At 45.8% G+C, this 16,870-nt stretch overlaps 1 protein-coding gene across 1 annotated transcript in view; it reads left to right on the top strand.

Annotated features, from left to right (window-relative positions):
• Window positions 1–16,870, top strand: part of LOC109879947 (dystrophin) — a 237,438-nt gene that overhangs the window by 149,697 nt on the left and 70,871 nt on the right. The window contains 9 exon segments of the mRNA XM_031819531.1: window positions 1,047–1,194; window positions 3,264–3,389; window positions 4,078–4,227; window positions 4,669–4,867; window positions 5,003–5,160; window positions 5,615–5,732; window positions 6,283–6,494; window positions 11,451–11,605; window positions 13,040–13,229. Of these exon segments, the coding sequence (XP_031675391.1) occupies window positions 1,047–1,194; window positions 3,264–3,389; window positions 4,078–4,227; window positions 4,669–4,867; window positions 5,003–5,160; window positions 5,615–5,732; window positions 6,283–6,494; window positions 11,451–11,605; window positions 13,040–13,229 (1,456 nt within the window).

The following is a 16,870-nucleotide window of genomic DNA, read 5'->3' as shown; positions in this document are numbered from 1 at the left end:
CAGTGTGTATGTCAGCAGTACCAGTGTGTATGTCAGCAGTACCAGTGTGTATGTCAGCAGTACCAGTGTGTATGTCAGCAGTACCAGTGTGTATGTCAGCAGTACCAGTGTGTATGTCAGCGGTACCAGTGTGTATGTCAGCAGTATCAGTGTGTATGTCAGCAGTACCAGTGTGTATGTCAGCGGTACCAGTGTATATGTCTGCAGTACCAGTGTGTATGTCAGCAGTACCAGTGTGTATGTCAGCAGTACCAGTGTGTATGTCAGCAGTATCAGTGTGTATGTCAGCAGTGTGTATGTCAGCAGTACCAGTGTGTATGTCAGCAGTGTGTATGTCTGCAGTACCAGTGTGTATGTCTGCAGTACCAGTGTGTATGTCAGCAGTACCAGTGTGTATGTCAGCAGTATCAGTGTGTATGTCAGCAGTACCAGTGTGTATGTCAGCAGTACCAGTGTGTATGTCAGCAGTATCAGTGTGTATGTCAGCAGTACCAGTGTGTATGTCAGCAGTACCAGTGTGTATGTCAGCAGTAAGTGTGTATGTCAGCAGTACCAGTGTGTATGTCAGCAGTACCAGTGTGTATGTCAGCAGTATCAGTGTGTATGTCAGCAGTACCAGTGTGTATGTCAGCAGTACCAGTGTGTATGTCAGCAGTACCAGTGTGTATGTCAGCAGTATCAGTGTGTATGTCAGCAGTACCAGTGCACGATTTTGCTCCAACCAAATGTGTGTCTTAACTATTCCTTGACTGAGTACTGTGTGTGTGTGTGTGTGTGTATACGGTATTCCTCCTAACTGTTCCCTGTGTGTGTGTGTGTGTGTGTGTGTGTGTGTGTGTGTGTGTGTGTGTGTGTGTGTGTGTGTGTGTGTGTGTGTGTGTGTGTGTGTGTGTGTGTGTGTGTATATATACGGTATTCCTCCTAACTGTTCCGTGTGTGTGTGTGTGTGTGTGTGTGTGTGTGTGTGTGTGTGTGTGTGTGTGTGTGTGTGTGTGTGTGTGTGTGTATATACGGTATTCCTCCTAACTGTTCCCTGTGTGTGTCAGGTCTGCAGAGGCACGTACTGCAGCGATGGGGCTGCAGGACGACATGGGGGAGTTCCTGTCCTGGCTGGATGAGGCTGAGGAGGTCGTGGCCATCCCCCTGACGCCTGGAGATCACCACCAGATGAACGCCACTCTGGAGAAAGTCACGGTACGGTCAACAACAACAGCTAGTCTGTCCCCTAGTCTAGATTACTGGCCAGAGGACGTCTCTCAGTAGTCTGTCTCCTAGTCTGGATTACTGGCCAGAGGACATCTCTCACTAGTCTGTCTCCTAGTCTAGATTAGCGGCAGGAGGACATCTCTCACTAGTCTGTCTCCTAGTCTAGATTACTGGCCAGAGGACATCTCTCACTAGTCTGTCTCCTAGTCTAGATTACTGTGGACACAGGTTGTAAAGGTCCCCAGAGCTACATACAGTGCCTTGCGAAAGTATTCGGCCCCCTTGAACTTTGCGACCTTTTGCCACATTTCAGGCTTCAAACATAAAGACATAAAACTGTATTTTTTTTGTGAAGAATCAACAACAAGTGGGACACAATCATGAAGTGGAACGACATTTATTGGATATTTCAAACTTTTTGAACAAATCAAAAACTGAAAAATTGGGCGTGCAAAATTATTCAGCCCCTTTACTTTCAGTGCAGCAAACTCTCTCCAGAAGTTCAGTGAGGATCTCTGAATGATCCAATGTTGACCTAAATGACTAATGATGATAAATACAATCCACCTGTGTGTAATCAAGTCTCCGTATAAATGCACCTGAACTGTGATAGTCTCAGAGCTCCATTAAAAGCGCAGAGAGCATCATGAAGAACAAGGAACACACCAGGCAGGTCCGAGATACTGTTGTGAAGAAGTTTAAAGCCGGATTTGGATACAAAAATATTTCCCAAGCTTTAAACATCCCAAGGAGCACTGTGCAAGCGATAATATTGAAATGGAAGGAGTATCAGACCACTGCAAATCTATCAAGACCTGGCCGTCCCTCTAAACTTTCAGCTCATACAAGGTGAAGACTGATCAGAGATGCAGCCAAGAGGCCCATGATCACTCTGGATGAACTGAAGAGATCTACAGCTGAGGTGGGAGACTCTGTCCATAGGACAACAATCAGTCGTATATTGCACAAATCTGGCCTTTATGGAAGAGTGGCAAGAAGAAAGCCATTTCTTAAAGATATCCATAAAAAGTGTCATTTAAAGTTTGCCACAAGCCACCTGGGAGACACACCAAACATGTGGAAGGATGTGCTCTTGTCAGATGAAACCAAAATTCAACTTTTTGGCAACAATGCAAAATGTTATGTTTCGCGTCAAAGCAACACAGCTCATCACCCTGAACACACCATCCCCACTGTCAAACATGGTGGTGGCAGCATCATGGTTTGGGCCTGCTTTTCTTCAGCAGGGACAGGGAAGATGGTTAAAATTGATGGGAAGATGGATGGAGCCAAATACAGGAGCATTCTGGAAGAAAACCTGATGGAGTCTGCAAAAGACCTGAGACTGGGACGGAGATTTGTCTTCCAACAAGACAATGATCCAAAACATAAAGCAAAATCTACAATGGAATGGTTCAAAAATAAACATATCCAGGTGTTAGAATGGCCAAGTCAAAGTCCAGACCTGAATCCAATCGAGAATCTGTGGAAAGTACTGAAAACTGCTGTTCACAAATGCTCTCCATCCAACCTCACTGAGCTCAAGCTGTTTTGCAAGGAGGAATGTGAAAAAATGTCAGTCTCTCGATGTGCAAAACTGATAGAGACATACCCCAAGCGACTTACAGCTGTAATCGCAGCAAAAGGTGGCGCTACAAAGTATTCACTTAAGGGGGCTGAATAATTTTGCACGCCCAATGTTTCAGTTTTGATTTGTTAAAAAAGTTTGAAATATCCAATAAATGTCGTTCCACTTCATGATTGTGTCCCACTTGTTGTTGATTCTTCACAAAAAAATACAGTTTTATATCTTTATGTTTGAAGCCTGAAATGTGGCAAAAGGTCGCAAAGTTCAAGGGGGCCGAATACTTTCGCAAGGCACTGTACCCCTGTCTCTCTCTCTCTCTCTCTCTCTCTCTCTCTGGTCACATCATTGATCCGTTATTATTTAATTCATGATCTGTATTTGGAGATTGTCTATGTTCAAAGACGTGCGTGTGTGCGTGCGTGCGTGTGTGTGTGTGTGTGCGTGCGTGCGTGTGTGCATGTGTGTGCAGGCTCGTGTGTTGGAACTACCAGCCAGACAGAACAATGTGGAAACCATTAGCACGAGGACCGGCACCATTCCCCTCCCTGCTGACCAACAGAAGGAAATGAAGATGATCAACACACGCTGGGTACAGGTTGGTATCCCTTTCTATAGAGGAGGTTCTGTCCTTTAGGTGGATAAGATCAGTTGGATGTTGGACATGAATATTGACTACTCGATATCTGTATTTCAACGTGTGTGTAGGAGTAGTCTATTTTCTAACTTAAAGCTTCATGTGTTTTGTTTTGTAGTGTATGATCAAGTGTATGTTCCTTCCTAGCATTGGAAATGCTCTTGTAATTCAACTAAAATGGCCCCCAACTCGGGGCCTCTCCCTCCTCCCTGTGGGAGACCTTTGTACTGTGTGTGAGAGTGGACTGTATATTCCTTCCTACCATTGGAAATGCTCTTGTAATTCAACTAAAATGGCCCCCAACTCGGGGCCTCTCCCTCCTCCCTGTGGGAGACCTTTGTACTGTGTGTGAGAGTGGACTGTATATTCCTTCCTAGCATTGGAAATGCTCTTGTAATTCAACTAAAATGGCCCCCAACTCGGGGCCTCTCCCTCCTCCCTGTGGGAGACCTTTGTACTGTGTGTGTGAGTGGACTGTATGTTCCTTCCTAGCATTGGAAATGCTCTTGTAATTCAACTAAAATGGCCCCCAACTCGGGGCCTGTCCCTCCTCCCTGTGGGAGACATTTGTACTGTGTGTGTGAGTGGACTGTATGTTCCTTCCTACCATTGAAAACACTCGGGTCCTTCCTCTCCCTCCTCCCTATAGGTGTCTAAAGACCTGCCTGAGAAGCAGAAGCAGATTGAGAGCTTGCTGAAGGAGCTGTCTCACTTCCAGGACCGGCTGACTTACCTCTCCTCGTGGACCTCAACCACCAGGACCACCCTAGAGGAAAACCCTGACAATGTGGAACCCAAGGTAGACTATCAATCCATCCTGTCATCCATCCATCTATCAGTCAATTTGTCCATCGATCCCTCCCTCCCTCCCTCCCTCCCTCCCTCCCTCCCTCCCTCCCTCCCTCCCTCCCTCCCTCCCTCCCTCCCTCCCTCCCTCCCTCCCTCCCTCCCTCCCTCCCTCCCTCCCTCCCTCCCTCCCTCCCTCCCTCTATCCATCCATCCATCCATGCCTACAGGGACCGAGGCCTATATCAATGAATCTTTCCTTAATTCTTTGCATCCTCTCTCCATGCCTCCTTCTCAAAGCACATGGGAGAAAAAGGTCACTGGTGAGGGACCTTAGACCTACTTTCCTTCCAGCTGGAAAATGAGGTTAGGAGAGAAGACGGGAGGAATCTCTGAAAGATGAATTTAGATTGAGAGTAGTTTCATTGTTTTGGAATGGTTTGTGATGTTTCAGCTCATAGATGAAGTCCAGGTCAAGAAGCCTGAGGTGGAGGGGGTGTTGGCTAAGGGCCAGGAGCTGTACAAGGACACGCCTCCCAGCCAACCAGAGAAGGAGAAGTACCACAGTCTGAGTGATGATTGGAGGGCGATTCAGGGGCAAATGATAGTACACAGAGAGAGGCTGGCCGCTCTAAAGATCCAGAAAACCACCAGTAAGGAGATGAGGGTGTGTGTGTGTGTGTGTGTGTGTGTGTGTCAAATCAAATTGTATTTGTCACATACACATGGTTAGCAGATGGTATGTGTGACCGTATGGCTACTGATTGTATCACGCTACCCCCCTCCAGTTGAGACCCTCCAGGGAGACGCCCCAGCCCTGGCTCAGTTCAACAAGGCCTGGGCAGAGCTCTCTGATTGGCTATCCCTGCTGGATCAGATGGTACAGACACAGAGGGTGACCGTGGCCGACCTGGACGACATCAACCACATGATCGTCAAGACCAAGGTCAGGGGTCAACCAGTGTGTCACAGAGTGTGAGAGACTCCGTTTAGCCGCTGAGACCCTGGCCTGTATTCATAAAGAGTCTCAGAGCAGGAGTGCTGATCTGGGATCAGGTTTGCCTTTTAAATCATAATGAATACTAGAGAGAGGACCAGATCCTAGTGCTGATCTGGGATCAGTTTGGCATTTTAGCTCATAATGAATACTAGAGAGAGGACCAGATCCTAGTGCTGATCTGGGATCAGGTTTGCCTTTTAGATCATAATGAATACTAGAGAGAGGACCAGATACATGATTACATGGACTGGGGGGGATCTGATCTTAGATCAGCAGTCTTATTCTGAGACGCCTTGAGAACACAGGCACTGACCAGGCTCAAATACATGGGTAAATAGTTGTAAATACTTGACATCCAGATATTCATTGAAATGTTCTGTCTCTGTCTTGCTGTCTGTAGGGAGCACTGGGGGACATGGAGCGGCGGCGCCCCCAGCTGGAGGGTCAGCTGACTGCAGCCCAGAACCTGAAGAACAAAACCAACAACCAGGAGACACGAGCTGCTATCACCGACCGCAGTACGCCAACCACAACCATTACATACTATGCTTACTGACTGCAAACAGACCAAACTGACCACAAACTGACCGCAAACTGACCACAAACTGACCGCAAACGGGCCACAAACTGACCACAAACTGACCACAAACTGACCACAAACTGACCGCAGACTGACCACAAACTGACCGCAAACTGACCACAAACTGACCGCAAACTGACCACAAACGGACCACAAACTATCACCAATGATCTGACTACAAACTGTCATCAATGACTACAAACTGACCACAAACTGTTATTACTAAACACAAACTCATCAATGACTCCATTAATAACCACAAACTATCAGTATGGCCTGTTAGAGAACCTTGATTCAGCTCAGTCGCTGACTGAACAAACTAACTGATATACTAATGATAATGACTAGGGATGTTGGATGCAGGAAGATTTGTTGATCAGGTAGGTTGTAGTCGATCTCACTCAGTGTGTGTGTGTCTGTGTGTGTGTCTGTGTGTGTCTGTGTGTGTGTGTGTGTGTGTGTGTGTGTGTGTGTGTGTGTGTGTGTAGTTGACAGGTTGCAGACCCACTGGGAGGAGTCACAGGGCAGACTGGCTGATAGACATCAACAGCTACAGAACATGCTGCAGGACTCCTCTGATTGGTTGGACGCCAGGAAGGAGGTGGAACCTCTCATCAAACGAGCCAATGACAAGCTGGAGTCGTGGCAGGATATTTCCTACACCATGGATGCTCTGAAGAAGCAAAACACTGACCTCAAGGTTACACACACATGCACACACAAACACTCACACACACATATACGCACAGACACAAACACACACACACACACACATATACACTCTACCTCTCTCTCTCTCTCTCTCTCAATTCAATGTGCTTTATTGGCATGACGTAACAATGTACATGTTGCCAAAACATACTTTGGAGATTTACAATATGAAGATAATAAGAGTCAACATTGTCAACGGGACAACAGTAACAATAACCAAGGGTCAAAACAACCAGACATTGAACAGTAACAATAACCAAGGGTCAAAACAACCAGACATTGAACAGTAACAATAACCAAGGGTCAAAACAACCAGACATTGAACAGAAACAACAATAACCAAGGGTCAAAACAACCAGACATTGAACAGAAACAACAATAACCAAGGGTCAAAACAACCAGACATTGAACAGAAACAACAATAACCAAGGGTCAAAACAACCAGACATTGAACAGTAACAATAACCAAGGGTCAAAACAACCAGACATTGAACAGTAACAATAACCAAGGGTCAAAACAACCAGACATTGAACAGTAACAATAACCAAGGGTCAAAACAACCAGACATTGAACAGTAACAATAACCAAGGGTCAAAACAACCAGACATTGAACAGTAACAATAACCAAGGGTCAAAACAACCAGACATTGAACAGTAACAATAACCAAGGGTCAAAACAACCAGACATTGAACAGTAACAATAACCAAGGGTCAAAACAACCAGACTTTGAACAGTAACAATAACCAAGGGTCAAAACAACCAGACATTGAACAGTAACAACAATAACCAAGGGTCAAAACAACCAGACATTGAACAATAACGATAACCAAGGGTCAAAACAACCAGACATTGAACAGTAACAACAATAACCAAGGGTCAAAACAACCAGACATTGAACAGTAACAACAATAACCAAGGGTCAAAACAACCAGACATTGAACAGTAACAACAATAACCAAGGGTCAAAACAACCAGACATTGAACAGTAACAATAACCAAGGGTCAAAACAACCAGACATTGAACAGTAACAACAATAACCAAGGGTCAAAATAACCAGACATTGAACAGTAACGATAAGTATACAGTAGAGGACATGTGCAGGTTGATTGGTCTGTCAGACACTGTCCCTCAACTTATGGCAGGCAGCAATGTAGTGCGCTGCCAACCCACAGCTCTCTGCGTCCTCCCCCAACAGGACGGGTAGCCTACTCTCATCAGAGAGGTCTTCAAATTTGGGGAAATGACACTCTCTAATTGTTTTATATTTTTGACATTTTGTCAGGAAATGCAGCTCCGTCTCAGGTTCTGCTGTGGTGCAGTGGTTGCACAGCCTTTCCTCTACAGGGAGCCAGGTTCTGCTGTGGTTGCACAGCCTTTCCTCTACAGGGAGCCAGGTTCTGCTGTGGTGCAGTGGTTGCACAGCCTTTCCTCTACAGGGAGCCAGGTTCTGCTGTGGTGCAGTGGTTGCACAGCCTTTCCTCTACAGGGAGCCAGGTTCTGCTGTGGTGCAGTGGTTGCACAGCCTTTCCTCTACAGGGAGCCAGGTTCTGCTGTGGTGCAGTGGTTGCACAGCCTTTCCTCTACAGGGAGACAGGTTTCCTGTGTCTACCCTTCTCAATGGCAAGGCTGTGCTCACTGAGCCTGTACATTGGCAAGGTTTTTCTAAGGTTTTGATCAGTAACCATGGTCAAATAGTTAGCCACGATGTACTGTCCATTTAGGGCCAGATAGCACTGTATTGTGCTTTGTGTTTGTGTTTCCCAATAAGTAATGTAGTTTTGTTTTGACTGTGTTGTAATTTTGTTTATTCTGATTGATTGGATGTTCTGGTCCTGAGGCTTCAGTATGTTAGTAGAACAGTTTTGTGAACTCAGGACCAGCTGGATGAGGGGACTGAGGCTTCAGTATGTTAGTAGAACAGTTTTGTGAACTCAGGACTAGCTGGATGAGGGGACTGAGGCTTCAGTATGTTAGTAGAACAGTTTTGTGAACTCAGGACCAGCTGGATGAGGGGACTGAGGCTTCAGTATGTTAGTAGAACAGTTTTGTGAACTCAGGACCAGCTGGATGACGGGACTGAGGCTTCAGTATGTTAGTAGAACAGTTTTGGGAACTCAGGACCAGCTGGATGAGGGGACTGAGGCTTCAGTATGTTAGTAGAACAGGTGTGTGAACTCAGGACCAGCTGGATGAGGGGACTGAGGTTTCAGTTTGTTAGTAGAACAGGTGTGGGAACTCAGGACCAGCTGGATGAGGGGACTGAGGCTTCAGTATGTTAGTAGAACAGGTGTGGGAACTCAGGACCAGCTGGATGAGGGGACTGAGGCTTCAGTATGTTAGTAGAACAGGTGTGGGAACTCAGGACCAGCTGGATGAGGGGACTGAGGCTTCAGTATGTTAGTAGAACAGGTGTGTGAACTCAGGACCAGCTGGATGAGGGGACTCTTTTCTTTGCTCAGCTCTTGGCATTGCAGGGCTTGGTAGTGATATGAGAGGGGGTCACTGTATTTTAGATGTTTCCAAAACTGAATTGCTCTTTTTTGAGTGTTTATTATTAGTGGATATTGGTCTAATTCTGCCCTGCATGCATTGTTTGTAGTTTTCCTCTGGACATGTAGGAGAATCTTACAGAACTCTGCATGCAGGGTTTCAATGTGTTTATCCCATTTGATGAAATCTTGTTTTGCAAGTGGACCCCACACCTCGCTGCCATAAAGTGCAATTGGTCCAATGACACAATCAATTAGTTTTAGCCACATTTTAATAGGTATTTCAATTTGAATGATCTTTTGAACGGCGTAGAATGCCCTGTGTGCTTCCTCTCTCAGTTCATTCACTGCCTCATTTCGGGTTGAGCTTATTTTTAAACCTATGTAATTGTAGTGTGTGCAGTACTCTATATTGTCACGACTTCCTCCAAAGTCGGCTCCTCTCCTTGTTGGGGCGGTGTTCTCCTCTCCTTGTTGGGGCGGTGTTCTCCTCTCCTTGTTGGGGCGGTGTTCTCCTCTCCTTGTTGGGGCGGTGTTCTCCTCTCCTTGTTGGGGCGGCGTTCTCCTCTCCTTGTTGGGGTGGCGTTCGACGGTCCCCAATCACTCTGCATTTATTCCTCTGTTCCCTGTACACCTGGTTTACATTCCCCAATCACTCTGCATGTATTCCTCTGCCAGGGCCCAGGTCTGGCAGTACTGCTCTAGCAGGTCCAGGCTCTGCTGTAGGCCATGTGCTGTGGGTGACAGCAGGCATAGGTCATCAGCGAAGAGTAGGCGTTTAACCTCTGAATTGTGGAGACTAACACCAGGGCTGAGGATTTATCTAGAATAGTGGCCAATTCGCTGATGTAAATATTGAAGAGTGCAGGGCTCAGATTGCAACCCTGGCGAACCCTCTCTCTCTCTCTCTCTCTCTCTCTCTCTCTCTTCTCTCTCACTCTCTCTCTCTCTCTCGCTCTCTCTCACTCTCACTCTCACTCTCGCACACACACACACACACATACACACACACACACACAAACACTTGAGCATGTGCAGCACGGAGTGGAGATGATTCCAGGAAGGTAATATGTGTAAAGCTGTGAGGCGTCTCTCTGATAAGGACTAGATGAGGAATCCTCATCACTACAGTATAACAGGATGAGAATGTAATGAGACTAGAGTGGCAAAGCCTGGAATACTGAATATTACAACAGGCCCTGTTCTACCACTCTGCTCAGCAACGTTTCCAGGAATCATGTTACAGTCCCTGTGTTGCTATGACTCCCTCTAGTACAGTCCCTGTGTTGCTATGACTCCCTCTAGTACAGTCCCTGTGTTGCTATGACTCCCTCTAGTACAGTCCCTGTGTTGCTATGACTCCCTCTAGTACAGTCCCTGTGTTGCTATGACTCCCTCTAGTACAGTCCCTGTGTTGCTATGACTCCCTCTAGTACAGTCCCTGTGTTGCTATGACTCCCTCTAGTACAGTCCCTGTGTTGCTATGACTCCCTCTAGTACAGTCCCTGTGTTGCTATGACTCCCTCTAGTACAGTCCCTGTGTTGCTATGACTCCCTCTAGTACAGTCCCTGTGTTGCTATGACTCCCTCTAGTACAGTCCCTGTGTTGCTATGACTCCCTCTAGTACAGTCCATGTGTTGCTATGACTCCCTCTAGTACAGTCCCTGTGTTGCTATGACTCCCTCTAGTACAGTCCCTGTGTTGCTATGACTCCCTCTAGTCTAGTTAGAGGAACAACTGATATGAATGTTCTTCCATCCTGGATCTTCATTTGTTGAGTCGGATGTTGTTGCTAGGCTACAACTTAAACTCTAGTTAGAGGACTTCGAATCAGAGCCGTGTATTTAGAGGGTCTCTGTCTCGGCTTCCTCTGGGCCACTAGAGGGTTGTTACTGTGTATGAGGGTGATGTTCTGTATCAGAGCCGTATATTTAGAGGGTCTCTGCTTCCTCTGGGCCACTAGAGGGTTGTTACTGTGTATGAGGGTGATGTTCTGTATCAGAGCCTTATATTTAGAGGGTCTCTGCTTCCTCTGGGCCACTAGAGGGTTGTTACTGTGTATGAGGGTGATGTTCTGTATCAGAGCCGTATATTTAGAGGGTCTCTGCTTCCTCTGGGCCACTAGAGGGTTGTTACTGTGTATGAGGGTGATGTTCTGTATCAGAGCCGTATATTTAGAGGGTCTCTGCTTCCTCTGGGCCACTAGAGGGTTGTTACTGTGTATGAGGGTGATGTTCTGTATCAGAGCCTTATATTTAGAGGGTCTCTGCTTCCTCTGGGCCACTAGAGGGTTGTTACTGTGTATGAGGGTGATGTTCTGTATCAGAGCCGTATATTTAGAGGGTCTCTGCTTCCTCTGGGCCACTAGAGGGTTGTTACTGTGTATGAGGGTGATGTTCTGTATCGTTATTTTATGTCTTTATCTATAACTGTTTTCTGTGGTTCTCAACAGCTGTTTGTGAAGGAGCTGCACCAGTGGCAGGGTCAGGTGGACGTGACCAATGACCTGGCAGGGAAGCTGTTAACCCTTTACTCTACCGACCACACACACAAGGTCACACAGATGACCGACGCCACCAACGTTACCTGGGAGCACATCAACAAACGGTGAGTCAGTCTGCTATTCTGTCAGTCAGTTGGTCAACCAGTCAGTCAGTTATTTAGTGAGTCAGTCTGTTATTCTGTCAGTCAGTTGGTCAACCAGTCAGTCAGTCTGCTATTCTGTCAGTCAGTTGGTCAACCAGTCAGTCAGTTATTTAGTGAGTCAGTCTGTTATTCTGTCAGTCAGTTGGTCAACCAGTCAGTCAGTCTGCTATTCTGTCAGTCAGTTGGTCAACCAGTCAGTCAGTTATTTAGTCAGTTAGTCAGTCAGTTATTTAGTCAGTTAGTCAACCAGTCAGTCAGTTATTTAGTCAGTTAGTCAGTTAGTCAGTTATTTAGTCAGTTAGTCAACCAGTCAGTCAGTTATTTAGTCAGTCAGTCTGCTATTCTGTCAGTCAGTTGGTCAACCAGTCAGTTATTTAGTCAGTTAGTCAGTCAGTTATTCAGTTAGTCGGTCAGCCTGTCAGTCAGTCAGTTAGTTAGTCAGACAGTCAGTCAGCCTGTCAGTTGGTCAGTCAGTTATTTAGTCAGTCAGTCTGGTATTCTGTCAGTCAGCCTGTCAGTCAGTCAGTCAGTTAGTTAGTTAGTCAGTTAGTCAGTCAGTTATTCAGTTAGTCAGTCAGTTATTCAGTTAGTCAGACAGTCAGTCAACCAGTCAGTTGGTCAGTTAGTTGGTCAGTCTGTCAGCCAGTCAGTTAGTCAACCAGTTATTTAGTCAGTCAGTCTGGTATTCTGTCAGTCAGTTAGTAAACCAGTCAGTCAATTAGCCAGTTAGTCTGTCGGTCAGTCAGTCAGTTAATTAACCAGTCAGTCATTCAGTTAATCAGTCAGTCAACCAGTCAGTCATTCAGTTAATCAGTCAGTCAGTCAACCAGTCAGTTAATCATTCAGTTAATCAGTCAGTCAGTCAGTTAATCAGTCAGTCAGTTAGTCAATCAGTCAGTCAGTCAGTTAATCAGTTAGTCAGTCAGTTAGTCAACCAGTCAGTTAGTCAGTCAGTCAGTTAATCAGTCAGTCATTCAGTTAATCAGTCAGTCAGTCAGTCAACCAGTCAGTCAGTTAATCAGTCAGTCATTCAGTTAATCAGTTAGTCAGTCAGTTAATCAGTCAGTTAGTCAGTCAACCAGTCAGTCAGTCATTCAGTTAATCAGTCAGTTAGTCAGTAAGTCATTCAGTCTGCATCAGTCCCACATGCTCCTGAAAGCACTTCATCATGCTGTCTCTTAGTACACCTGAACACACACACACAATGCACAGTCCATCTGAATGCACGCACACACATTGACCCTCACTGTTAGTTCTACTAAATTTCCCCGTGACAGGCCACATCATAACACTGATGTATGACCCCAATTTGCCCTCTGAACTTGTGACCTGTGTGTGTGTGTGTAGCGGTGCCAACAACAGTTTCTGTATATGGGTTCCTATTTGTGGATGTAGTGTCGGGGACCGTGAGGCGGCTCTGTCAGCTGCTCTGAGGCTGTTGCAGCAGTTCTACCTGGACCTGAAGGAGTTCCTCAACTGGCTGACGGAGGCAGAGACCACCTGTAACGTCCTGCTGGACGCCGCACACAAGGAGAGGCTGCTGGAGGACCCTGAGGCTGTACGACACCTGCTGGGGCAGTTCCAGGTACTCACACTCAGTTCATACTGTAGAGTCAGTCACCTGCTGGGGCAGTTCCAGGTACTCACACTCAGTTCATACTGTAGAGTCAGTCTCCTGCTGGGGCAGTTCCAGGTACTCACACTCAGTTCATACTGTAGAGTCAGTCTCCTGCTGGGGCAGTTCCAGGTACTCACACTCAGTTCATACTGTAGAGTCAGTCTCCTGCTGGGGCAGTTCCAGGTACTCACACTCAGTTCATACTGTAGAGTCAGTCACCTGCTGGGGCAGTTCCAGGTACTCACACTCAGTTCATACTGTAGAGTCAGTCACCTGCTGGGGCAGTTCCAGGTACTCACACACACAAACTATTGATACTGTAGAGTCAATTCAGAGTCAATTCAGAGTCAGTTCATAGAGTCAACTCATAGAATCAACTAATTGTGTCAGTTCAGAATCAGTTCATAGACTTAGTTAAGAGTCATTTCATAGACTCAATTCAACAAAGTCAAATCGTTGAGTCATCTTTCAGTTGAGTCAGCTCAGCTTGAGTGGCATTAGTGTGAAGTGTCTCAGGGTGGGGGAGGTGTCAGTTCAGTATGTGCAGGGTTTGTGATGTGTTCTAGAAAGCAGCCAGCAGTCTGACCCAGTCTCTTGTCCTCGGTACCTTCCCCTGCCTGCCATGTGCGCCCCTCAATACCCCGGCTGGTAAGACAGGATTGTTGGGCCTGGCTGGGGGGACGAGACAAGGTCCAGACTCCAAGGAGAGGACAAAGACAGGACCCCCCCCCCCCCCCCAACTCACACTGTATTGTGGGTTGTGAAGAGACAGGCCTGTTCTGAGTTTGGAAAGGGAACATTTCTGACCCTCTGTGCAGCAGTAGTCGCCCACATACTCCACTCTCTCCCCCAGTGAACAACAGTCGCTGTGTGTCGGACATCAACCAGCCTTCTGTACCTCATTCTATTGGGTCTCTCCCTCTTCCTCACACACATGCACACGAGCAGACACTCAAACTCACACACACTCACATAGGCATAGTGCTCATTGTAGCTCACGGACAAACACAGAAAGCATCTACACTTGATTGAGTTTGGCGACAGAAGAGATGTTTTCTTAGTTGTGTGAAGCGTTGCCTTAAGTGGATAATATGCTGCGCAGGAAAACCTACCAAGTTCAGGTTAGAGATTACAATTTACTGGTCACTGGGAAGGGTTTCTGTCCAGTACTGAACGTGTGTCTGTGTATTCTTCTGTCCAGTACTGAACGTGTCTGTGTATTCTTCTGTCCAGTACTGAACGTGTGTCTGTGTATTCTTCTGTCCAGTACTGAACGTGTGTCTGTGTATTCTTCTGTCCAGTACTGAACGTGTGTCTGTGTATTCTTCTGTCCAGTACTGAATGTGTGTCTGTGTATTCTTCTGTCCAGTACTGAAGGTGTGTCTGTGTATTCTTCTGTCCAGTACTGAACATGTCTGTGTATTCTTCTGTCCAGTACTGAACGTGTGTCTGTGTATTCTTCTGTCCAGTACTGAACGTGTCTGTGTATTCTTCTGTCCAGTACTGAACGTGTGTCTGTGTATTCTTCTGTCCAGTACTGAACATGTGTCTGTGTATTCTTCTGTCCAGTACTGAACGTGTGTCTGTGTATTCTTCTGTCCAGTACTGAACGTGTGTCTGTGTATTCTTCTGTCCAGTACTGAACGTGTGTCTGTGTATTCTTCTGTCCAGTACTGAACGTGTGTCTGTGTATTCTTCTGTCCAGTACTAAACGTGTGTCTGTGTATTCTTCTGTCCAGTACTGAACGTGTGTCTGTGTATTCTTCTGTCCAGTACTGAACGTGTGTCTGTGTATTCTTCTGTCCAGTACTGAACGTGTCTGTGTATTCTTCTGTCCAGTACTGAACGTGTGTCTGTGTATTCTTCTGTCCAGTACTGAACGTGTGTCTGTGTATTCTTCTGTCCAGTACTGAACGTGTGTCTGTGTATTCTTCTGTCCAGTACTGAACGTGTGTCTGTGTATTCTTCTGTCCAGTACTGAACGTGTGTCTGTGTATTCTTCTGTCCAGTACTGAACGTGTGTCTGTGTATTCTTCTGTCCAGTACTGAACGTGTGTCTCTGTATTCTTCTGTCCAGTACTGAACGTGTGTCTGTGTATTCTTCTGTCCAGTACTGAACGTGTGTCTGTGTATTCTTCTGTCCAGTACTGAACGTGTGTCTGTGTATTCTTCTGTCGAGTACTAAACGTGTGTCTGTGTATTCTTCTGTCCAGTACTGAACGTGTGTCTGTGTATTCTTCTGTCTTGCACTGCTCGTCTGTCTCGGAGTTGGAGAAAGACAGTCACTTCAGACGTAGTGATCACTTGAATGAACCACGGTCAGAAATGGTCCATTTAATACAGTAGGCTTTGTTGTTGCTGTACACTGAGTGGACAAAATATTAAGAACACCTGCTCTTTCCATGACATAGTCTGACCAGGTTGAAGCTATGATCCCTTATTGATGTTACTTGTTAGATCCACTTCAATCAGTGTAGATGAAGGAGACAGGTTAAAGAAGGATGTTTAAGTCTTGAGACAATTGAAACATGGATTGTGTATGTGCCATTTAGAGGGTGAATGGGCAAGACAAAATATTTAAGTGACTTTGAATGGGGTTTGGTAGTAGGTGCCAGTCACACCGGTTAGAGTGTGTCAAGAACTGCAACGTTGCTGGGTTTTTCACACTCAACAGTTTCCCTGGACTTGAACCCAGAATCTCTAGTGGCCTTAGACCACTGCGCCACTCGGGAGGCCCGAATCAAGGCTGTTCTTAATGTTTTGTACACTCAGTGTATATTTGCAGTCAATTACATTTCAATTCAAATAATTTAATGTTTTCCTGTGGGGAAACTTGTGTGGTTTTGGTATGTGCATTAAGTCAATGAGGCACATGGGGTTGCTAAGGAGATTCTATGAATGGTTGTTATGTAGTCTTCTATTCTGTGATGTCATTCTGCCCTCTGAAATCAAACCTCACAGCCACATGACTCTTAGACCTGTAGCATCTGATGATGACAGTCAGGGGAAAGGAATGGACTAATTAGGATCATTATAGAACATTAGATTGAGAGTACAAAAAAGATTCCAAAAGGGTCCTTCAGAAGTCCCCATAGGAGAACCCTTTTTGGTTCCAGGTATAACCATTTTGGTTCCAGGTAGAAAAGGGTTCTACCTGGAACCAAAGGGGTTCTTCAAAGGGTTCTCCTATGGGGACAGCCGAAGAACCCTTTTAGGTTCTAGATTGCACCTTGTTTTCTAAGAGTGTATGGTGAGGTGGGGAGCTTTGGTTGGACATTCCCATCATAATATGTACAGTATGTACCCAGCTAGTGGAGAAGGGACTCAGGTAATACCTGGAAAACTGGCTCTTTCACCTGCAGGACATTAATGACAATAATGAGAAAGACTAATGGATTCATTAGGATTCTAGAATATTAGGCTGAGAGAGCAGCTTCTCTGTTTGGACATATTATTATAATATATAGTCATCTAATGGCTCCTTCTATAGGAGGACATATATCATTATTATAATATATAGATATGAATCTAATGGTTCCTTCTATAGGAGGACATATATCATTATTATAATATATAGATATGAATCTAATGGCTCCTTCTATAGGAGG

This window comes from Oncorhynchus kisutch, unplaced genomic scaffold (genome assembly GCF_002021735.2).
Source record: "Oncorhynchus kisutch isolate 150728-3 unplaced genomic scaffold, Okis_V2 scaffold2241, whole genome shotgun sequence".
Taxonomy (NCBI): domain Eukaryota; kingdom Metazoa; phylum Chordata; class Actinopteri; order Salmoniformes; family Salmonidae; genus Oncorhynchus; species Oncorhynchus kisutch.
Note: the sequence above shows the minus strand (reverse complement) of the source record. Positions and strands in the feature narration are given on the sequence as shown.